Source organism: Podarcis tiliguerta (assembly GCF_965153285.1).
Source record: "Podarcis tiliguerta genome assembly, chromosome: Z".
Lineage (NCBI taxonomy): Eukaryota > Metazoa > Chordata > Lepidosauria > Squamata > Lacertidae > Podarcis > Podarcis tiliguerta.
The window spans coordinates 38338781-38363361 of record NC_139553.1 but is presented as its reverse complement, the minus strand read 5'-3'; the positions used below and the strand labels follow the sequence as shown (position 1 = coordinate 38363361).

The 24581-nt window shown below is 44.0% G+C and overlaps 1 protein-coding gene across 4 annotated transcripts in view; it reads left to right on the top strand.

Moving 5' to 3' along the window:
• Nucleotides 1-351: 351 nt before the first annotated feature.
• The window catches only part of KLHL4 (kelch like family member 4), a 45280-nt gene continuing 21050 nt past the window's right edge, over nt 352-24581 (top strand). For 3 of the 4 annotated variants that reach the window (XM_083422281.1, XM_083422280.1, XM_083422279.1), the window contains exons 1-4: nt 354-1272; nt 22128-22304; nt 23383-23519; nt 23778-23974. In XM_083422281.1, coding sequence (XP_083278407.1) covers nt 848-1272; nt 22128-22304; nt 23383-23519; nt 23778-23974 — 936 coding nt within the window. In that variant the 5' untranslated portion in view covers nt 354-847. Of the gene's footprint in view, nt 1273-22127; nt 22305-23382; nt 23520-23777; nt 23975-24581 lie in introns of all 4 variants that reach the window. The other variant, XM_083422282.1, reaches the window with a different exon arrangement.

The window sequence follows — 24581 nt, the reverse complement described above, 5'->3', positions numbered from 1 at the left end:
CTAGCTGCCTCTAGTTATTTCACTTTTAAAAAACAAATAACGAAAACAAGGAATATATGAAAGATATTCTTAAGAAGAAACTGAACTGCTGGAGAATCACGGCATTGAAAAACTGAGCATTAAAACCCTACTTAGAAATATCCTCCCATTAATACCCCTTATAAAATCTTGTATCACATCCCTAAACCTCCTCGACTGACTTGGAAATGAACCAGATTTGATTTCACTGAGTGGCGTTTGCTTACACGTAAGAAGGCTTAAAGTTGTGCAACAAGGCATCCTGACCCTATGTGTGGGGCTTAACTTCCAGGGAAGCGCATATAGGATTGCAGCCCTGGTGTGAGGGAGAGGCATTTTGGCTTGCCTTGGGGTGTGTGTGTGCGGAATAAAGTATGAACTGCTTTCTTTTTTACATGCAGCTGAGGTTGCAGGCTAAGATCCCTTAGGATGATAGTGTAGCTCTACACTGCTGCTTGCATGAGTGTGTGTGAGCTGAGCCACCGGGTAGTGTAATAGCAGATGCTTGCCTGCGCTAAGCTGATTTACTTGTTTAAGATCTGACCTCATCATTCTGTCAGGATGGATTCCCACCTATACAGTTAGGAAGATCTTAGCAGAACTGTCCGCGACATACAGAGGAAGCCTCAGTGAGAGAAAGGGAAGGACAAGTATTAGGAACAGGAGCATTTCTTCCTTTCGTTCCTTATTTTGGAGAGGATGAAGCGGAGGCATTGAAAAACAGAGGAGACGAACACCAGGGTCTGTTTCCTTTCTGGAACAACAGGATTTTTTTTTGTAGCAGTGTTTTCCTTCTCTCTTTCTCTTTCCCCTTCCACAACTTGTGAAGATGTCAGTCTCGGGGAAGAAGGAATTTGACGTGAAGCAGATCTTGAGGCTTCGCTGGAGATGGTTCAGCCACCCCTCTCAGAGTTCCACAGGCACCGGAGGTTGCCTGCAGCAGGAAGGATATGAGCATAGAGGGACACCAGTTCAGAACAGGCTGAAGAGCCACTCGCGGGACAGAAATGGGCTGAAGAAAAACAACAGCCCAATACGACACAACATCTTGGCGCCAGTGCCTGGACCGACCCCAGTGCCCCACCGGCCGATCCAGACTTGGCCTGAGCAGCAGAACTTCATCGAGCACCTGCAAGCCACAGAGCAGGCGCCGAAAGCTGTCAGAGAGGAGGAAGGTGACAAAGAAGATCTAGACAGAAAGGCGCAGGAGCTGCAGATGATCACAGAGGAGAGCAAGGATGAGTCCGTCGAGAGGTGGGTGATTTAGAGGGCAGCGCTGAGGAAAATCAGCTGCATGTTATTGCTGTTATTAATGGTCATTGTTTGTAGTCATTGCTAACGTTGTTGTTGTTATATATAAAAAGCGCCATCAATGTGCACGGCACATTGCAACGCACAAGAGAACAAGTCGCTGCCTGGAGGAACTTACAGTCTAAAATATGACATGGCGGGGGTGTGGGGTGAGAGAGAGGAATGGCAGAGAAATTGAAGCAGACAGGGTATCCAAGTGCATTTATTTTGGTTGCATGTTCTTATACTTGGTTACAGCAGGGTATGGAAACAGCCTAAACTCAATGGTAAGGCATCCACACTTTACAAGCAGAAGGTCCCAGGTTCCGTTCCCAGGATCTCCAGGCAGGGCTGGGAATACTCCCTGCTTAAAATTTTGGAAAGCTGCTGCTAGCCAGTGTAGACAATACAGTGGTACCTCGGGTTAAGTACTCAATTTGTTCCGGAGGTCCCTTCTTAAAACTGTTCCTAACCTGAAGCACCACTTTAGCTAATGGGCCTCCTGCTGCCACCATGCCGTTGCAGCACGATTTCTGTTCTCATCCTGAAGCAAAGTTCTTAACCCTAGGTAATATTTCTGGGTTAGCGGAGTCTGTAACCTGAAGCGTATGTAACCTGAGGTACCTCTGTACTGAGCCATATGGGCCAGTGATCTGACCTGGCATATAACAGCATCCTTTCCCCCCAGTTAAGGGTTTGTGAGCCTAAAGATTAATGAGAAAGGTGAGCTTTGGCCTAAACTGCTTACTCTTTCTTTCTCTCCCAACTCTCTCTCTTCTTAAATAAACCTTACTCTTGCTGTTGTCTTGGAAATGAATATACTGTCCAGTTCTTAGGAAGCATGCATTGTTTCATTTTTAAAAAATTGCTGGGGCTTTTTAACCCCAAGTGAATGAAACCCCTTCCTCTAAAATTCACACACATCACACTGTGCTAAATACTGCTATTTTGTGTGTGTGTGTGAATGGTGTTTCCTGTTTATGAGATGCAACCCCCACCAAGGAACAAAGTCTTTTGTGCTTCACCTTGTTTTTACTCCCACCCCCTTCCCCCCGACACTTCTCTGAGATTTTTCAGTGGCTTCTGTAGAGCGTGTTAATTTGTCTTCAGATAAATGAACCAGCTCAAAACCTTCCCTTTCCCGTGACTCTATCAATAAGTTCAAACTTTGATGAATGGAAAACGTTGGGACACACACAGACACTGCCACCAGTCCTCTTTGTTGCTGCTGTTTATTGCCTCATTGATGAATATAATTAACCTTGAACCATACTGGGAAGTGGCAAGGAGCTTCTTAAAGGTTTATTTTAAAATTGCAGTAATCTCACCCGCAGCTTGCTGAAGGGAGAGAACCGAGGGCAGTCATGCACACTTGCTTGGGAGTACTATTAAACTAAATGCTTGATGGCGGGGGCAGTGGGTGCGGGGGGGGGGGACACTTGCTTGTCAGGGATTGATATGTTGGATTGACCTGTAAGTCCTAAACAAACACGGAGGCTGATCTTCTAGGAATAAGTTCCCTTGTGTTCATTTGAACTAACTACTAACCCAGTGTAGACAAGGCTGCAACCTTTCTAAGTAAAATGTCACTGAAAATGAGCAGGAAAGGGTTAGAGTTCAGATTTAGGATGGGAGTCACTTTTTGTGAGAAACTGATAGCAACAAGGGCCAAAAGCAAAAAAAAGGGGACAGTGATGGAAATGTGGTTCCAGAAGTAATTTGTTTTTTAAAAACAGTATGTTGTAGTGGTTGGAGTGTTGGGACAAGAAACCTGAGAGGCCAGGGGTCAAATTCCTTCTCAGTCCTGAAGCTCACTGGGTGACCTTGGGCCAGTCACTTTCTCTTAGCCTAACTTACCTCACAGAATTGCTGTGAAAATATTTATTTAGTTCAGTCAGGATGCAAATGTATTTGCTCCAATACAAACTGCACATGTATTGCAAAAAATATATATAATTTTAGTCTCCGGCATTTTTTCATGCCAGGGAAAAAGGAATCCTGTTTGACAACCTGCATTTTTAAAAATTGCTTCTCATTTCTCCAGCTTGTGATGTGTAGCAATCCTGATTCGTGCAAATCTATGTCTGGGCAAGTTGAACAAAAGGCACGTTGGCATATTGAAATCTATAGAGGATTCATTAAGTGCCTGACACCAGTGTACTTTTTGCACTGATGCCAACAAGAATGCAGCAACATACACAGTAATGGAATTTTCCTTGTGAAGTCTGATTCTACACACCTTTACTGATAAGTGTTTAATGGAGGCTAATGGGGCTTATTTCCAAGTAAGTGTATGAGAGAGCATAGCTTGAGCAGGAACTTTGAGCATGAAGAACAACAAATATGGTGGAAACAGTGGAAACTATACTAAGGCAAATACAGCACTGCTCAACCAACTTTGTTGTGCCCTCAGCTTGCATGATTTCTTATTTATGGCCTTTCGAAGGGTAGCACTGCTTACTAGCTGTCTATAACTCAGAAGAGAAGAGGATGGGGACAAACAAGAATTACTTGACTCCACCTAGCAGCCCAGATACGCACCAACCACCATTGGCTGGAAAGATCCCTTTCTCTGCTGGTAGCTAGCTAAAGTTGGGCTGAAATTCTCAGAAAAACAATTTTATCAGAATTTCTTTGAATTTTTCTTTTTCTGAACTGTTGGAAAAGGTTGATTCTCCCCTGGAGAATATTCAACAAAATGGCCTCCTCAATTTCTTAATCCAATAATTGGATGGAGAATTTCAGCTCCTGCTAAGCACCCCCAATTTTCATATTGTTTAATATTCAGTAATTCAGTAATATTAAATAAAGCAATGGGCGCACCTTCCTTCTCCTGGTCCTTTTCTCCTGGACAATTGCTTCCTTTCTCTATCAGAATGAATGAGCAACAGTCTCATTCAGCATTAACCTGAATCAAAATGTCTCAAAAGAGAATTTTCTGGGAATTATTTTTGCTACCACAAAACCTGTTACCACAAAACAATTCCACATCCCTCCCAGAGATTAATCTGAATATCCTCCTCCCCAGTCTTGCCTCCCACAATAAGGGTGGAAAATTTTGGGAGGCCACTTTTGCCCAGCAAAACTCAACAAATCAATATAGTCATCACTGCTGGGATGCCTTCAAAATTGTGTGGAGTCTGGCCTTCCTTTGAGAGTCTCTCCATATATCCTACAGCAGCTGTCAGGAATATTGAACAGGGACACGGAAAAGTCACTGTGTGAGAACAATTCCAGGCACTAAGGTCCAGTTGTAATGGACCTGGCATGGGGAATCATAAGAAGCTGCTTTGTACCACATTAAGCTAGATGTCCACCCAAGTTGGATTGCCTACTTTGACTACTCAGAATGAGGTCCTCCTCAATGACTGTTTCTGGATCCTTTCAACTGGAGTCCCTGGGAATTAGGCCTTGAACCTTCAGCATGCAAAGTGTGCTCTCTTCCTCTAAGCTGTAGCCGAACTTAGAAGCCCCTCAGAGTCTGTGGAGGAGGTCCATTACATTTCCTGCTTCCTGCTCGTTTTAGCTGGAGGTCCTGGGGAGTGAACCCAGGATCTTCTGTGTGCAAATTGATGCTGCCCTATCACTAAACTATGGTCCCTACCTGGATAGGGCAGCATCACTGTGTTTTGCAGTATCTGTGATTTGAAACCCTAAAACGTCTTCCCTCTGGATTGGCGAAGTAAACAGCAACAGCCTTTCCAGCTAGGGGCTTCAACAATGGGATAATGAGAAGTTGTTTCCAATTACTAGGCAGGAAAGAATACCTGTCACTAAAGCAGTGTGTTGTTGTTGTCATTGTTAGTGGTGGTAGTGGTGAAGAAGAGGCTCCAGGTAGATACTCATATGTGTGTCATGGACTGGTTGGATGCAGAGGAATGGTGGGAGGAACTAGCTGGAGAACCTCCAGGAAAGGAAGGCTCAGAGCCCAGGGATTGGTGGTGGAATGATGATGAGTGGTCAGAGGGAGAAGAGGGAGAATACAGGGAAGAGGAGGTGTCAGATGCTGAACAGGTAACAGGGCTGAGTGAGCTGGGAGAGTCTGTGGCAGAGAGAAGCCCAGAATCAGAGGCAGAAGCTGAAGCAGGAGAAGAGAGAGGCCAAGAGGCAGAGGTGAGTCCGGCTGGTGAAGAGTCATGGGTGTCTTCTCCTCTTGCTACGACAAGCTCCCCTTCCCCCTGGTCTCCCAGAACCAGAAGAGGCATGAAAAGGGCAGAGGAGTGGTTGGCTTCATGCAGGCGCAGTCTCTGATTGCTTGGGAAAAGCCTGAGGAGGTGGGCACTTTCAGTCTTGGCAACTGATTTTCATGGAAGAAGACTACTGGGAATGAGCTACTTTGCTCATTAAGCCTGACAGTCAAGTCTGTGGAGATCCTTCTTTTTGCTAATAAAGTTAACTATCTTTGAACTGTGTGATTACAGACCAGCACACTCCTGTGACAATGTGTTAGAAAAGCCTGATCACTGAGCTATGGCCATGACCCAGCAACTGCTTTAGAACCTGAAAGTTCTAATTGGTTCCCATTAGCAGCTCAATAGGACTGGTAGGCAGGGAGACCAACAGCAGGTGAAGGCAGAGCTAAGGAAGGCAGAGAAAACTAATTTATTGTTTTGTCCCTGGCCTCCTCCATCCCGAGTTGCACAAGGGAAATGCTGAGAATGAGGAAGCACCAGAGGATAAGCAGTGACATCCCTTTGACTGGTTGTAAGCCAGGAGACAGGCAGGGAAGCAGGCTGAGGTTGGTGGGGCACTTTGTCCTAATGGACCAGCCTCCACTGTTAAGCCACCAGCAGATCTATCCTCTGTGAAAACAGTCAGTGAAAGGGCCAGTATTAAAAATGTCCAGAGGGTTAGGCATGCTAGTCGTGTCGCTTCTTAAACATTAACTCATTTATTATGACATATTCTTCTTCAACCAGATCCCTGCTTCATCAGATGCATGAAGTGTTATCCTCACTTGGCATATGTATGGGTGCAGAAGGGGAGAGAAGTGAACACTGGTATCAAATGTCCCAAAATTCAAAAAGTACTGTCTGTGACCATCTGCTTGAAGTTTAAAAGCATGCGGTGCAAACGCAAGCTGTTTGTACATTGCATATTTTTCGACTGGGTGTTTTATTCTGTTTTGCAGTGTTAAAGTTAGTGATTGCCTGCGTTACAACCCAAGAAGGGGATGGGTGAGAAAGTGGAAGGCATAATAGTATTTAACATTCCCGCACCCAGCAATTAAGGGTCAGGGTATGGCGCTTCTCATCTGCTGCCTAGCTTCCCCAAATCGTGATGACACATGTCTAGCGTCTCTCATGAACTTCACCAAATGACAAATACAGGGATTGTGGACTCATCTAATGGGAACTGTTTGAATCACAACCTCTTTCTATCAAGGATTCGTGACTGTCAGGATTGACTGGGTGTTGTGTTTTTCATGTCCTTGTCAATGACTATCTTCTCATTACCATAGAATATGGTGTTCTTGCCTCTAAAATGTCTAGTGTTTTGACAGACATTCTAGGCATTTTTTTTTAACTGAGTGGCCAAATTTTCCTCCCCTGTGGTTTGGATCCAATGATGACGCAATACAAGTGGAAGACTATTCTATTCATAGAAGAGCTGAAGGGGAGGGTATGATGTCCAAAATTCCCTATTACAGCTGCAACCTGCCATCCCACCCCCTATAATAATTTTGGATAACTCCCTCACCACCAGGAGAAGCTTCTCAAACAGTGTGCATGCTTGGCAGGCAGAAGGCCACAGGTTTGATCTGCAGCATCCCCAGGTAGGACTGGGAATGGCCGTTGTCTGGAGAGCCACTGCCAGTCAGTGTAGACAGTATTGAGGTAGATGGACAAATGCTCTCACTTGCCATAAAACATCTTCTTATGTTCCTAAGGAAACCCTGTTGCATAAGAGGAACTCTGCTCATTAGAAGGCAAAGCTGTGCTGGATCAGACAAGCGTATATAAATTCCAGCCTCTTGATGCCCTCTTGATGGCTATCGGATCCTTTCTAGGAAGGTCACAATCCCCCAAGGTGAGAGCCTTCCATGCTGTGGCTCCCAGGAAATCATATTCAGTGGTATTCTCCTTTTGCAAATGGAGGCCCTGTTTGGCTCCCATAGCTAGCAACTTTTGCTAAACCTCGTAGTACTTAGTCTCCATTTGTGTGCCCATCTAACAAATGCTTCTCATTGCCTCCCCAGATAGTCACCATGCTCAATGTATTTATCAAATATTCCAAGACTGAAATGGTCAAGTGTAGAACCTTTTCTTACCCCACGCAAGAAGGAATCAGTAGGCTTGCAAGAGGCTCAGACTTTGCAGAGGGAAGAAACGCCTAAGGGTGGAAAATCTTGAAAAGCAGCTTTTCTGAGCATGCTCAATGGGCACGGAATGCTAATTCTTGGGGAAATGGAAATGGAACTCTGGGGAGGGGGAATAGAATGGAATGACACATCCAGAAAGAGGATGCGACCGACCGACCGACTGGAATCAGGAACGGCAACATTTCGTTATTGCTGCTCCTGTTGTTTTTGAGTACATTATGAATGTAGATGACACTGGCAAATCTAGATATCATTGGACTACAGATCCCACCACCCCAGACCATGGCCATTGAGGGTCCCAGGTCCCCCATCTCTGCTGCAAGGGAAACAAATGGCTGCGTCGAGGAGCTTACAATCCAGATTTAGACAGTTGCCTCTCTATTGCCTTTGCTGTTATTCTGAACTGACACTTTAATTTGGGAAATATACCTTGAGCACAGGGAGAAATATTCTGGCATTTAAACTTATGACCCAGACTTGGGAGTACAGCTTTTGTCTCCACGAGTATTTATTTGCTACAAGTATGGAAGCTGTTTCTGTAGAACTGGGGCTGCTAGGTGGGCTGGAAGGCCATGACCCTGATAGAGACAAACCACACAATAAGCCCATTGGTGGAGGAACCCTCTCTGGCACCCGGGGCGGGATGCCAAGGGGCAGGGCGAATCGCCTGGTGATGCATGCATGACGTCCGTATGGACTGCGCATGTGCGGCATCCCATACGGAGTGCGCACATTTACAAACTTTGCATGACAGTGCAGAATATTGCCAGTGAGAAGTGGCTCCAAGCAGTGAGTATGAACGACATTGGCAAATTCCGATTTCAGGATGGTCCTTTCAGGCCATTGTGAGCCCTCCAGGATTTTGCTGCCTGCAGAATTGCCCATTTAAATTTCAAGTCACATCTGCACTTTCTATGCAGATGACATTGAACCGGACCACTAACTAGCAGTGTAAGCTTATTCCAGGCTCACACAATGACTTCCAATCAGCGTCGCCTAAATAAGGTCAGGGTCGGCTATACAGAAAATCATTAAGCTGCCTCCGAGTCGGCAGACTTTGGGTGCGAGACTGACAAGGTGAGATGCACACAGCTTGCCTTCAGAAAAGGTGGCCTGGGAGCTTTGGCAGCCTTAGCTCTTTTCACCACCACTATCACCAAATCTGTAGTTTATTAATGTTTTTATCCAGAGCTATATCAATAAAAAGGAGAATAATGATAACTGAAGGCAGAATAGAGAACTGAAGCAACGGGGAGAAACTCCCATCACCCCCGACCACTGGACAAGTTCGGTGGGAGCTGAAGTCCAGCTGTATCTTGAGATTCACCATCAGACCGAGAAGCTTGAAAAAATAGCTATCTCTCGTCTCTTTTTTGGTGATACCAAATTCACGGGGGAAAAGAAAAGAGGCTTCTAAATAGTTGAATTTTCTCCTTACTACTGTCTTCGACTTGTTGAATTACCAACAAATCTGATTTTATTTTTTTTAGATAAATGTGAATATAAGGAACAAAACAGAGGAGGGAAATAGGTGAGAAGGAGAGAGATGAAGAATAAAGATTTGTGTGTCAGATAGGGAAGGTGTCAGATAGAGAGCCAGGCAACAGCAGTTGTTCTTCCAGGGTAATAATGTTAGCAGAGCACCACTCTTGATAGGTCATCAGCATTTTTGTGCCAATTTTTACTGATATACACATTTTTGCAAGGCATTTCCTCCTAACACAATGCAAATTTGCACAGTATTTCCATGAACATATGTGTTTCTATGCACACTTTAACAGAATATATGCATTACTTGGCTGCAGAACTGCACTGTAAAATTTGGTGATGTGAGAATTTCAAAGGATGGCTGTGTTTTTTGTGCATTGTTTCGGAGAGTGCAAATTTTGTGGGTTCACCTTTAATTGCAAACATAATCAAATTTCTTCTGCATCCCTACATGTGAATAGCCCATTCGTTTTCCCATCATCTCTGCCTCTTTCTTGCCTCCACAGCCCCCAGTTTTTAAGCTCTTATGAACTCACTTCCTTCATTTTCCCAATGTATTCTTTGATTCTTTTCCCTAGGCAAAGAGACCATTCACTTCTCTCCCAGAAGTTGCACAGTTTGCTAACATTCTGCTGTTTCATTTTCTCTGAAACAGCCTATGGCTGTGTAGGTAGAGACCGTCTACAGGCAACAGATAATGTTTTGTTTATGATAAACATGACATTTGGTAAACCTAACACTGTTGTATGGCTGGGCAATATCACCCAGTGGAGGGACCTTTTCAATTCTACTGGGCCAAGGAAGAAAAATATTCTTTTGTGAATATACTTAATGTTTTCACCAGCTCATTATTACCTCTTTCTTCTAGTTCTCCTGTGCCTAATGTTAGACTTTTCTTGTGTAAAGCCTCTGCACTGCAAGTCAGGTTTCCCATTTAATTGCATTACACTCAGTAGGGGCATTGTTTGGAAAATAGCTTAAATTATATATTACAGTTTCTCATTATAGGCAGCAAAAATTGGCTGTAGCTGTTACCTAAGGGAGCAGCAAGCACCAACTAGCAGCATGGAAGTGCCCTTTAAGAAAAGGTTATACACAATTCTGTAAAACGTAGAGGCAATAAGTGAAGTCATTTACACTTCCATAACAGGCTTTCTATCCTCTTCTTGAAGCCAGGCACACACTTGGGGCAAATCACACAACTTTTTATGTTTGTGGCTTGATCCAAATAGCTTGGAAGAATGGCACAACAATGGGCATGGACTCTGAACAGCTGCCCACGATCCTGGCAATGTGCTCACAGCACCCTTCACCAACCTATGTGCTCCAGTGGTTTTTGGACCACAGCTCCCATCAGGCTCAATGGTGGGAAATGCAGTCCAAAATTGTAGTCCCATGGGGTTGGTGGGAACAAAACATCTGGGGGGCAGGAGGTTGGCTAAGGCTGCATTACTTTAGCAGTATTGCCCTCTTTATCATGGGAAATAAAGATAATGGAATGGTACATTTTACTCTTTCTAATTATAGTCCATAAATCTTTCAACATAGCCATTGATTATTCTTGTGAAAAATGGCATCTCAAAAAAAAAGGGGGCCTGCGGACAGTGTATGAAATAGCAATGAAATTAGATACTTCAAGCATATTAAAGCAGCGTTTCGATTGTTTTCACAGAGAAGTTGGGGTGACACAGCTATGAAATGGACAGGAAATTGCATCACAGTGTGCGCATTCTTAGGAGGACATAAAAAACGATTGCTCGCTTTATCGAAATGCAGTCTAAAAGCACTTTAGTTAGACCTAATGGACAATTAAAGGTTATTTTACGGCTGAATCATTGACTTCCAAACTATTTATGAGGAGTTAGGCACAGGCCATTAGCACTGTGCGCTTCATGCTTTAGACAATTGTCCATGCTGTGTTGACCACTTTACCCATCAGCTTTGGTCCTTACCAGGGATGGGAAAGAAATTTGGTTCAGTTCCCATTTAAACGTGAACCCACATAATTTGCACATTTCACAGCTATATGAGAAATAAAGCCTTCAAAATTCTCAGGATTTTGCAATGCAATAGTCTAGCCAACTGAGACGTGTGGGTGTAGGGCTGTATACAAAATAGATAGATACATGATAGATATAGATAGATAGATAGATAGATGATAGAATGAATACAAAAATGCATACATTCTGAAAAAGTGTGCATAAAAGTGCATATTGTTGTTAAAATAACACACAATAACACACAAAAGGCCATTACATTAGGGAAAGTTGTTCTGCAAAAATGTGTATGGTAGGTACACCCCCCCTTGAAAAACTTCACCAGGACAACCCACCTGTCTATCACATGACACCTGCCAAAATCTCTTGTGTGGGGTTCCAAAGCACCTGACAGCCAGCCAAGAAGTCTGTTCATCATACTCTCCTGTGAGTGGAGGATTGTGGTTGGTGATGCTGTGCACAGACCTCTCTGTGGCAGCACATCCTTTGTGTAATGCACTCCTTCTATGGCAGAGGTGGGGAAATGTAGGACCAGGGGCTGACTGCACCAGCCCAGGAGCTGGCATACTTATTTCCCCTCCAACCTGCCACCCCCAATCTTCCATCCTGGCCAACGTTAGACTCTCAGGGTTCTGGTTTGGGTGATTCTTCTGCAGCAGAGCAAATAGCTGCTCCAACTTCATTATCTCCTGCTCTTTCTCATGCACACATATTAGAGAGGGGAATGTAAGCAGCATTCCTAGAACTCCATCTCAGCTTCAAATGAGTAACCCTTTGCTCTCTCTTTCAAAACTGCCAGCTGTTTCTCTCTCTCCCCACTTTTCCCTAAGTTTGACGGGTGCAACCATGCCAAAGTGCTGAAGTATATCTCATTCAGAGACCAAGAGAGATCCTCAGCTCTCAGGGGACCATCTCCTAAGAATTAATTCCCATCAGCTGGACCTCTTGGACCTCCTATCCATCCAACTGTTTTGCAAAGGAGTGGCTGGACAGCAGCTGCCTAAACTGCATCTATCTTCATTTGTGGCAGGAGCAGGGAGTCTGGGGGTCTTCCAGATGCTATTGAATTCCAGCTCCCTTCATCTTAAACCAGCATGGTCAAAAGCCAGGAAAGATGGGACAACATCTGGAGGGCCACAGTGCCCCCTCCCCTCCCCTCCTCGACTACTGTATCTGTTTGCCCTCATTCTGCATGAATATTGATCTACTTCTCTGGAAGTTTCAAAGCAAAATGCTGGTCACACCACATTATGCTTGGCTCAGCTTAGATCAAGCACCCCCAAACTTGGCCCTCCAGCTGTTTTGGGATTACAACTCCCATCATGCCTGAGCACTAGTCCTGTTAGCTAGGGATGATGGGAGTTGTAGTCCCAAAACAGCTGGAGGACCGAGTTTGGGAATGCCTGGCTTAGATCCATGCAACACAGCTGTGAGTTGTGAGTCAGGATGACCTACAAGAAAAAAACACAGCAGATAAGAGCACAAACCCCTCCAATTGTCATCCAACTTACCAGAACAGCATGTCTGAGGGAGAGGAAAGGAATTTGTGCAAGGCTGACTTGTGAGCTTTGTGGCTGATCCTGAACTCCACATTGGCACAGAATAGTCAGTGCCCCCCCCCTTTAGTCTCAAGTGTGCATCCGCCTCCTGTTCCTTTAGCTCCAGAATTAAATCATGCTCAGTATGGATTCCTGACATCTTAGATTAGCATTTGGGTGCTCCTCCCCCTGTTCCTCTGCACCCTTCAGCTCTAAGAGCTGTCAACACCTATTAATTCTAATCAGAGCAGAAGCCTCACCACATCTTTCAGAACTGGGCCCTACACGCTTACTGCAAGCTGATGTGCAAAGTGCTAAAATGCATGAAATCCCAACTGTGGGAAAATAACAATTCTGAGGTTTTCCATATGGCTAGAAGCAGCACCTTTGCAATAAGTTTTCAGAGCAGTGCTACTGTGTTATTCCCCAGAACCAAAGAATTCTACATTTTTAATTCTTCTTCTTCTCCTCCTCCTCCTCCCTCCTCCCTCCCCTCCCCCATATCATTTATAAATTGGTTCCCATGAGGCATCCTGAAGTGATTCACCAAATAATAAAATATATGTATAAAATAGTTTACATCGAAACACTTAAAACAATTGCATTTATAAAAAAAACACGCAATTAAAAGCACAGTTTATAGTTTAAAACAGTTCAGAACAACAACACATGCATGCAATCAGTTCAAAACAGTACAACAGAGATATTGACTGGGATCAAGATGCCAATTTAGGAAGTTTGTTGAAAGGGGAACTTAACCTGAAGCTGGAGTTCCTTCGCCGCTTAACCCCAGAAACCCTTTTCAGATCTCATGTATGGCACATGTATAGTAAAAGTCACGAAGGGGCAGTATTTTTCCTTCGATTTTGCCCTTGTCTAGCTGGGGATTTGCTCCATGCTATGATAAAGATATTTCCCCTGTCATCTTTCCTGAACAGCTTTTGGTAGATTTCTCTCTTTCCACTCCCCCTCTCCCCCGTTCCAGTTGACAATCCTCTCCTCTAACCCCCTCTTGCTTTTCCGCCTTTTGACACCAAGTATAATCTTCTGCGTCATCAGAACAACAGTGTGAAAGGTATCATCAGGACAGCGGCTCAGTTTCCCAAAGATGCTGTTTCTACGGAAACGCATGTTTCTAATTATGGTGGGTCTTTCTGACAGCTTATGCAAAACTGTACATCACTTTAAACGGGAGCTTCATGGCACACATGCTCCCAGCACCCATTAATTTAACATTCTCTGGTTCTCAGGTACTCAGTTACTTGGAAGGGGGAAGAAGACAGAGATGTTCATCCAGTTCACATTTTAATGGAAGCTACCTTTTGGAATTCACATGTCTCTGAATTTTGTATGCATTTTCACAGCCAAAAATTGGGCACACAAAAAGTGTCTATTAAGGTAAAAGTGTGCTCAATAGATTAATCAACTAAAGTTTTCACTTTCGTGGAGGCACATTCTCACCAGTATGACTGTGAGCTAAAAGCAGTCTTGCTTATTTTCCCCCTTAGGCTACTTTTAGGCTATTTTTGTTACGATAAATTATTAGGTAATGAAAAATAACATGCTACACAACGACCTTTCCTTCTAACAAATCTTGGTAGCTTTTATCTATGAGAAAGTATGTGTAGAGAAGTTTTCCATGAGAAAATCTGTATAAAGTTTTCCCTCTCCCCAAATACTAGAACGTGTGGAATGTCTTGCCGTAAGATATGGTGATGATGGCAAGCTTAGATAACTTTAGAAGGGAATTGGGCAGATTCATAAAGGACAGGTCTGTTAATAGCTGTATGGAATCTTCCAGTTTAGAGTCAGTATGACCCTATATACCAGTTACTGAGGGAACAAACTTTGGCAGAAGGCAATTGCATTCAAGCCCTTCTTGTGGGAAAGGATTTTTCTGAGCATTCTGAGCAGGAAATGAAAAATGCAAGAAACCAATTTGGGGAAAAAATCATTTCCTAATGCAAACTGCCACTTTTCTAGTCCTCATCATATCATCTATTTGGGAAGTCATTTTACTGCAGTCACTGATACCTAAGTCAAATATGAAAATGTATAAGCAATTTCAAAATAAATAAGATTAATTGGAAAAGCAATTATTATAGAGCGGCAGAGTGAACAATTACCGAATCTAGCATAATTAGACTCGCTGTACACAACCACTACAAATAAATTAGGTCCATCGGCGCCAGCTCTTCTCTAAAGGATTTGTGTAGTGGCTCCCCAGTTACCATAATTCTTCTGCATTTTGTAGCCTTTGGACTTGGACAACTAATCAAGCCATAATTGGCTATTTACCTGACAAGCTGAAATGATTATTAGTATTGCAGAGCAAGGCTCATGCTTTATTACCACGTACGTGAAGGCGCATCTTCTGGGATGTTTGGGTGCATAATGAGAGTATTATTTATTAGGTCACAGTTGCCAAATGGTTTCTAATGCTTCATAAGAGTATGAATATGGAACTATATTAATAAGGTTATTGGGAAAATACATAAAGTTTAAACCAGGGAGCATTGTGTTTTATTAAGACAGAGATGCTCTTGGTGTGAAACAAAGCTGTAACTTAAAGCCTCTGGAAGTTTACCTCACACATGCTAAGCTCATTGCCCTTTCAGCTTCTTCTCAGGGACTTTGTCTGCCTGGTTATCCAAGCCTGTCGGCACAGGGCATGAAGGCAAGGATAATGCCTCTCTCTGTCATTGTTTCCAGGCACTTGTTATTCAGGGTGTTACAAGAGTGTGCATGCTTCCTGCCTGCTCAACCTATACTATCGTCATCTTACCTGTGAGTCTTGGAAGACCTGCTCCCTTGCCTTGCAGGCTTTCCCCCCACCTGGCCTGGGAGGGCAGGGCCCTGACTGACTCCAGCTACAAAAGTTGAGGGAGCTCAGAGAGACCAGATACCACCATGGCTGCAGATTCATACCTAGGGTCCCTTGAACTCTTGACAAGGGGCCATATGGCTCCTCTCCCCCCTAAAATCACTTTACCACAATAACCACATTAGAAATCATTCTACGTGGTCCAAGTACTCGAAGAATCCTGAGTATGGGAAAGGTGAGGAGGAAGGGTGGAAAAATTCACATGCCTTGTGTTTGATATCACCACAACAGTGGACTGACTCCAGCTTCAGAAGCTGAGGTTACTGATGAGGCCAGAGATCACCTTGGCTCCAAGTCCTGGAAGACTTACTCCCTGCCTTACAGGCCTTTCCCTCCCTGGCCTGGCCTGGGAGGGCAGGGCTCTGACTAACTCTGACTACAGGGGATGAACAGACTTTTGGGCTGGGATATTGTTTAGAGGTTTTTGTTGGGGGTTATTGTAGCTGTTACTGATTTTTTTTTTTTTTGTAGCTTTAATTTTAAATTATATTATGATTTATGTCAAAATTGATAATGTGTTTAATTTATTGTTTATGACTACTTATGTTATAGGACGCGGGTGGCGCTGTGGGTTAAACCACAGAGCCTAGGACTTGCTGATCAGAAGGTCGGTGGTTCGAATCCCCGGGGTGAGCTCCTGTTGCTCAGTCCCTGCTCCTGCCAACCTAGCAGTTCAAAAGCACATCAAAGTGCAAGTAGATAAATAGGTACCACTCCGGCGGGAAGGTGAACGGCGTTTCCGTGTGCTGCTCTGGTTCTCCAGAAGTGGCTTAGTCATGCTGGCCACATGACCTGGAAGCTGTATGCCGGCTCCCTCGGCCAATAAAGCGAGATGAGCGCTGCAACCCCAGAGTCGGCCACGACTGGACCTAATGGTCAAGGGTCCCTTTACCTTTTTACTTACGTTATACTTATAATTCTGTAGTTTTTCATGTTGTAAGCTGCCTTGAGCATGGTTTTATTTGTGGATAAAACGATGATGTATGTATGTTTGTATGTAATTTCCTCATGATCATGTATTAGAAAAAGGCAGCACCAATCTCCAGTAATCTTTCTTTAGAAGGAAGCACTTGGGGAAAATGGGAGCAGAAAAGAATATCAGTAAATCACGCACTCAATAATCTGTGGGCTTGAGATATAGGACACAGCTACGACACCACTCTGACTCCTTGAATGAGAGATCTAATGCCCTGGCATGGAATTGAAAATTGGGAGAAAGTAGTGATATGTTTTATTGAGTTGGGAAAGGTAATCATAAGTCACTAGCTGGAAAGAAGCAGCATAGGTATAGATCTTCAAGAGAGCGATGATGGTTTTTAGGGGGTCTGTCACTGCTTTGGACAAATGCTGCTTATGTGAATGTTCTTTCTCCTCTGCTCAGTCTGTGTATTTGTACATGAATGACTCTTCTCATACTGATAAACTCCAGTTGGGCTGCTGCAATGTATTTTACATAGAGCTGCCCTGGAAGATGCTGCAGAAACTAGAATGCAGCTGCTAGAAATCTGACTTGGACTTCCCATTGGGAATATATCTTGCCAATGTTGAAGTTTTACCATTGATTGCCAACAACTGCCAAGCCCAGATCACACTGCAAGTGTTTGCCTGCTAAGCCACTCATAGTGGGAAGCACTCACATGCTTAAAGACACTCCTGCGCCCGTATCAGCTCACCTGTTTGCTGTGGTCATCTGTTGATACTCTTCTTCAGGTGTTTGCATTGTCAGAGTTGAGACAAGTGGAGACCAGGCAGGAGGCTGTTTTTGGCCGTAGCACTGCACCTGTCGAACTCTTTTTTTTTAGGGAACCTAATCTGAAATTTACCATGTTATCTTTTAAGTGCTGGGTCTTTTAAGGTACTTTCATTAAGTCTGCCTGCTGCTGCTATTACCAATATTTTATGCTACTTGATATGTTACTGAGACTTGCTGCATTTATTTTAATATGTTGCGCGCTGTCTAGGGATGAACAGTGGAGGTGCAAATTCTCAAATGAAAAATAAATAGCTAGATAGATAGATAGATAAATAAATAAATAATGGAAACATAAACCAACAAAAGCAGCACAGTCTTCAGCAGTGAGCTTTTGAGAGAGTTCAGGTGGATTGGACGCTGCCTTAAACCAAGTCAGACCATTGGCTAGCCTGATAGAGACATTTTGGAAAAGCGTGTTCTCCCTAACAGAGAGCACGTGTTGCGGTTGGGGAAAACAAGCCACCCTGTTTTTTGCTGGGCAGATTTTGGATAAACCCAAGCCATTAAGTGGTTAATGGTGTTACTGGGGATTTTTGCTTGTTGCCAATTTTGAAGGAGGAGCCAGAGTTTTTAAATACAGGTCGCCCAACACTGGGCGTCCTATTGGCTGTTTTGCACCGGATCACCCGCCCACCCTCCCTTTAATAGGAGGGGGGGGGGGTTCTGATCACTTGACCTTGCTATTGCCTGTCATGGGGTCATCTGCCTTGGAGCAGGGGCTCGGTAGGAATTTTGCCATCTGGCTGATTGGCTGGTGCCATTTGGTTTTCGCCTACCGCGTAGCAAATCGTCACAACTTGTAAGGTTGGCGGTTAGGCATTGGTTAAATTGGTGGTGGAGGGGTAAGTGCCTACCCCTCCAATGGTGGTGCGGAATGGGAATTCCGTTAAAGGAATCCAGGGGCTTGCCATTCTTTTCGTCCTGTCCCTGGCAGCGGATGTTGGGCCGTGCAAGCCCCACAGGAACATGAGGGTGAGGAGTGAGGGACTGTGGCCCAGCTTCATTTCCTCACCCAATACTTGTTTCCCACACTGGCTTCTGTTGGAGTACGGAAGTCAGTTCTGTCCCTGGGCAAGGACAGATAGTCATAACCAATGCCTAAGCAACCACTCACATTTTTTGTATTTTGAATAAAGTTGTGGCCAAAATCATGCCAGAAACCTAAACAAAAATTGATGTGTGATGTGTGACTTTTTTGGTGGGTGGCTTTGGGACTCAACACGCAAGTGATTCCCCCTAATATAGTGCACTTTGTATACTGTTTTCACTAACATGTGCATTTTATAATGCATGTTTTACCCTAGTGCAGGCATTTCTGTACACATTTCTTGACTGGAGAACTGCACTGCAAAATTCAGAGGAGCACAAATTCCAAAGTATAGCTGTGTTTTAGTTCGTATGTTGTTTCAGAAACTGCATGTTAGGTATGTCTGCCTTTAAATGTGTTCTGGATGGAATTTGCCCTCCACCTCTAGCTTTAACAGATATAGGTCTTAATGTATCTTCCATTTTGAGTGTGTGATGGCAAAGAGGTGGATGTTTAATCACTGGGTCTTCATGGTAGCTAAAAAGCTACACGCTGCAATGCTGCTTGTTCTGTAAGTCTCCTGATAGTCTTACTGCCTCATAAATACAAACAAGTTCCCTGTTTTCTGAACCACATAAATACTCAACAAGAGAGCTGGGAGCAGGAAAATGGCTCATTTTAATCCCAAACTCATAAAAACAACCCAGTGGTGATAAATGAAAATGATTCTCCAGACCTAACATCATATAAGTTTCCATTAATGTTACATGTGTTTCCCATTATATTGGAGACACATCAATATCACCCGCAGAAGACATTTTCACATGCATCAGAAGTGCGTTTCTTTGGGTTCCCCCGCCCCTTCAAAAAGGAAGATGCAGCCCATTCCTATCTGATGATACAATTCACTGAGACAGTTAAAACAAACATGTCTGCATCCCATCTCTTTGCTGTACAGTATGTGCAATCAGGAATGTGGGCAGAGCACTCCAATGGGGCAGGGAGAGGGAGAATCTGAGGTGGAAAAACTGCTTTTTCCTATGCCCTGGTGACTTCTATCAGTCAGGCAAAATGTGTGTGTAAGGGGGGGATGGGGGAAGAATTAGATTCAGTTCGCATTTAAAGTTTGAGCGCTTCCAAAGTTTGCAGTGCAGTTTTCCATATACTAGGGTGGAGGGTGCATAAAAATGCATATATTCATGAAAATAACATACAAAAATGCATTATTAGAGAGCATTGCTTTACAAAAAGGTACATAGCAGGCAACATTTTCATTCAGACATGTGTATATTAGGAGACATTCATGTTATTATGCTGATGAATTTTCATAGAGACTTGGTTTTTAGTTTTTAAATGGCAAACAATTGTGGGAATATGAAGAACTAAATTTAGGATTGGGGAGATGAGAGATAGCCAGCTTGATGGTTGAGTGGAGATTTAAATTCTGGTATCCTAGGAACTGTTATGATAGTTTGTAAGGTGGCGGCAGCAGCCACCTCTCTTCAATTGGACTTCCATGCCCATTTATCATGCTAAATTCTTTTCCTTCCATTGCTCCTAACACAATTTCGTTGGGTTCAGGATAATGTCTGCAGCAGTTGTGGAAGTTCTTCTCTTGCAGTTTAGGAGCCTTGCTATTTTGGGTTGTAACATGCATGGGGTGCTCAGCACACAGAGAAGACTTTCTACTGCTGACATTATCGTGAGCATCATGATGGCAAAAGTGGGGCCAGGAGCAACAGGATGACTTGGGGGCGGGTATTAAATGCACAGTCATAAGCCTCATTTTCCACATTTCCCATCTACATGAATGTTAAGGCTTGCTAAATTTGGGTCCTATTGAAAACATTTGGATAGGTGAGTCATACCTTCCCAATGTCTATGATCTCAGTTACAAAACTGTGAGATGATAGATGATAGATAGATAGGATAGATAGATAGGATAGATAGATGATAAATATCTAAAAACAGGGGCAAGCCACATAGTGGGAACAGTAAGGACATAGGAATCTACCTTATATCATATCAGGTGATTGGGCCTGAGTATTGTTTGCATCGACTAGCTATGGGCTCTTCAGGGTTTCAGACAGGGAACGTTCCCCAGCTCTTCCAGGAGATGCTAGGAATTGTCCTTGGGAACTTCTGAATGCCAAACAGATGCTGTTCTACTAAACTATGGCTCCTCCCCTAAAAATAAAGCAAGGTCCCAGTCCTCATGATTCTGGATAAATGGCTAAAATAAAAAGGAGCACAGAAAGCTGCCACTGGTCTACTTATCTCAGTATTGCAGACAGTGACTGGCAGGGGGTCTCCAGGGTTTCAGAGGGTGGATGCTCCCAGCCCTACCTAGAGATGCTTGGGATTGAAGCTAGAACCTTCTTCATGCAAAGCAGACACCCTGCCATTGAGCTACAGCCCTCCCCAAACAGGAGAATAAGCTGGCTGGTTAAACCAAGCCCCGAACCATGCTGTAAAGGTTATGTTGCCAGGCAGAGTGTAGCAAGGCTGCTGATCAGAAGCTTCAAAAGAAACTCATCAGCTGGAGTGGGATCTTCATTTTTTACTCCCCCACCCCTATTTTTGAAACAATTGCACCAACAGGATTAAAGAGGCCACCTTCAGGACATTTCTGTCCTCCACGGTAATTCTGGTGCTAGCGCATCGCTGTCTTCTGCCCGAAATGCAATGCCAGCAATTCGTTGCGCTATTTACCTAATAGTTCCAATTTTTGAGCTCAGTCTCCCATATTTATCTTCTAATGCAGCAGCCGGCTCGGCGCCTCCGTTTGAAATGTATGGGCATTCCGTTGGATATAATGAGTTTCCGTCAAAAGCTCTGTTAGTGGCTGGCACTGGGGATAACTCATTTTGATGGAAAATAGGAAAAGAGAGTGGAAGAGAGAGTCGCGCATTCTCAGTCAACTAGAGCAAATCCTTAAGGCTATGTACAGATTATGATTTCTGTGCTGCACCGGGACTTTTCTCCCCCCCCCCCGCCCCTCTGCCCAGCCACATTGCTACTGCAGCACTCAGTAACTTTACAGGCACACAACTTAGCAGGACTGCAGGTGGGGCAAGCCTGTTCGGTCCAGTCCCCTCTTACTGGAGCCACTCCTAGCCTGGTGCAAGTTAATGGCACATTGAAATTGACTAGACCAGCTTCAAACTGCTTCTGGTCTAGTCAATTTTCATAAAAATTGATAAAAATCCCTCTAAATAAGAACATGTTCTGAATGTAGACTTCCCATTGGCATCTAGCTGGCCTCTCTGGGAATAAATGCTGGGCCTTTGGTTTGATCCAACAGGCCTCTTAAATAAATAAAATAAATAGGATGCCATAAAAGCTATTTGATGGTGGCAGCATACACTGTTGGACATTGTAGTAGCCCACGAAGAATAGAACTCCCTCTCCACAGAAGGACATCTGGCATTTTCTTCATATAGCTTCCACTTGCCTGACCTCTCAATAGCTAAAGTGTGCCAAGAAGGGGCAGGGTGGAGCTGTTGATTAGCAATCACACAGGTTGGCATGAGGTATGCTGAAGGAGCATGTACCCTGATTGGCTCCGTACTTCTGAGGGAGTTCCCCCCTGTATGTTTAGTCGAATGTGTCCCCAATATATACAAGGCCTGAAGTAAGAAAGACAAAACGTTTCTGTTTCCCTCTCCCCAAATTATATATACCGTTTTTGTTCAGTTTCCTCAGTAAAGTATAATTAGGATTTCTTTTCTCTTTGAACTCTGTGTTGTTTAAGTGACTTTGCTAACAGCTATTACTGCATAACAGTGACCTCATTTTTTTCTCCAAAAGGCTATCAATAAGCAGCTGCTCCTCTCCTATGGGAGGGAACAACAACAGATCAGATGAATGCTTTCATTCTGCAAACCATGCAGAGCAGACATTCCGCAAGATGGAGAATTATCTCCAGCAGAAGCAACTATGTGATGTTCTTCTCATTGCTGGAGAGCATAGGATTCCTGCCCACAGGTAAAGATTTTGACCTGCTACAGGTGCCCAGCCTCCCTGACCGCCCTGCTTCTTCTAATATACACATTTTTAAATGGCCTCAACCCAGTATACCAGAAGGAGAGTCTCCACCACCATCGTTCAGCCTGGACACTGAAGTCCAGCACCAAGGGCCTTCTGGTGGTTCCCTCGCTGCAAAAAGCAAAGCTACAGGGAACCAGGCAGAGGGCCTTCTTGAAAGTGGCACCCACCCTGTGGAATGCCCTCCCACCAGATGTCAAAGAGTAAAACAACTACCAGACTTTTAGAAGACATCTGAAGGCAGCCCTGTTTAGGGGAGGGTTTAGGGTTTAATATTCTTTTGGAAGCCGCCCAGAGTGGCTGGGGAAACCCATCCAGATGGGCGGGATAATAATAATAATAATAATAATAATAATAATAATAATAATAATAATAATATTTTTTCTGTGCAATTTTGTCTGATAGCACACTTTTGCAGAACAATTTCCCCTAATATAATGCATTTTTGAATGCTGTTTTCCACTACATATGCAGTTATATGCACACTATTTAACCCAGTATATGGATTTTTTGTACACGTTTTGTGGCTTGAGAACTACTTTACAAGATTCAGAGAGATGCAAATTTCAAAGGATAGCTGTGTTTCAGTCTGCACATTGTTTCAGAAAGTTCAAATTAGGTAAGTTCACCCTTAAATGCAAACTGAATTGAATTTCTCCCCTGTTCACACCTGGGTGTAAGTTCCCCTGAAAACAACAATGCTTTCTTCTGAGTAGACGTGCAGAGACTTGCACTGTCAGTGTATCAAGCCAGTCAGGGGGGATTTAATTTGCTCAGGGAAGAGAAACAGCTCTCCAAGAGAATATTAAATTACTTAATCACCTTATTCTCTTCACTGCACAGATGTGTGACATTCTAGTCATAGGCCAAAATAAAATAAAATATGTTATTCCATGTGCACACAATGCATCATTTAGAGCAACCCAGGCAAAAGGCAAAACTAAACCAAAGCAGCGAGGAAGGTTGATGCTTCCATCAAGATAAAGAGCTGACACGGATCCTTACCTTCTCTTCCCAGGTTGGTTCTGAGTGCTGTGTCTGACTATTTTGCTGCAATGTTTACCAACGATGTCCGTGAAGCAAAACAGGAAGAAATCAAAATGGAAGGAGTGGACCCCGACGCACTGAAAGACCTTGTGCACTATGCATACACAGGTAAACTCCCTGCCAACTCTCTTATGCACAGCGGCTTCCAAATCAACAAACTGTATTATGCTCTTTCACACAAACAGTTGTGCATATTTGGAGGCAGCTTGTGCCTGTGCTCATCGCGTGGTGCGAACAAGTCTAATATCTTGTGCAGTCACAAGAACACTTTCTTTGAGTTTCCCCCACAAAAAAAGAACAACCCATTTTCATGCACCTCTCTCTCTCTCTCTCTCTGTCTCTCTCTGAAAATATTAAACCACACAGGTGTCTTGGAACTCAAAGAAGAAACAATTGAAAGCTTGCTGGCCGCCGCTTGCCTTCTCCAGCTTTCACAAGTCATTGAAGTCTGCTGCAACTTTCTCGTGAAGCAGCTCCATCCATCAAACTGTTTAGGGATTCGGTCCTTTGGAGATGCTCAGGGGTGCACAGAACTCCTGCGGGTGGCGCACGTGTACACTATGGTGAGGTCAAAGGAACAAGATTCCTGGAACTAACTGCTGGGAGGTTAAAGCTAGAGAGGAACTGGCAAGTTGTGGTTGTGGTCGCAAATGGCTACAACAAGATTAAATGCCCAAGGAATCTGCACAGGGCACTATCAAGGTAGAACTTTGCAGCACATATCCAGGGCCCAGCTTAGCAGAATGAGTGACATGGCCTGTATGCTGAGCAAGGCTGGCTCACCACTTTTTAAAGTATGTAAAATAGTACACAGTAGTACCTCTGGTTGTGAACGGGATCCGTTCCGGAGGCCTGTTCACAACCTGAAAAGAGCGCAACCTGAAGTGCTGTATCTGCACAGGTGTGCTGCACAATTTGGCGCTTCTGCGCTTGATCGAGTGGTGAAACCCAGAAGTAACCCTTTCTGGTACTTCCGGGCCGCCGTGGGACGCAACCTGAAAATGTGCAACCTGAAGCGTCTGTAACATGAGGTATGACTGTACATTTGCAATCTAAAAAGAGCTACCCCCCCATGTGAGAAAATGAAGAAACAAACACTCAATTCCCCCTGCCTCCAATTTGAAAATGAGAGGAAGGGCCATAGCTCATCTGCTTTGCTTGCAAGAGTTC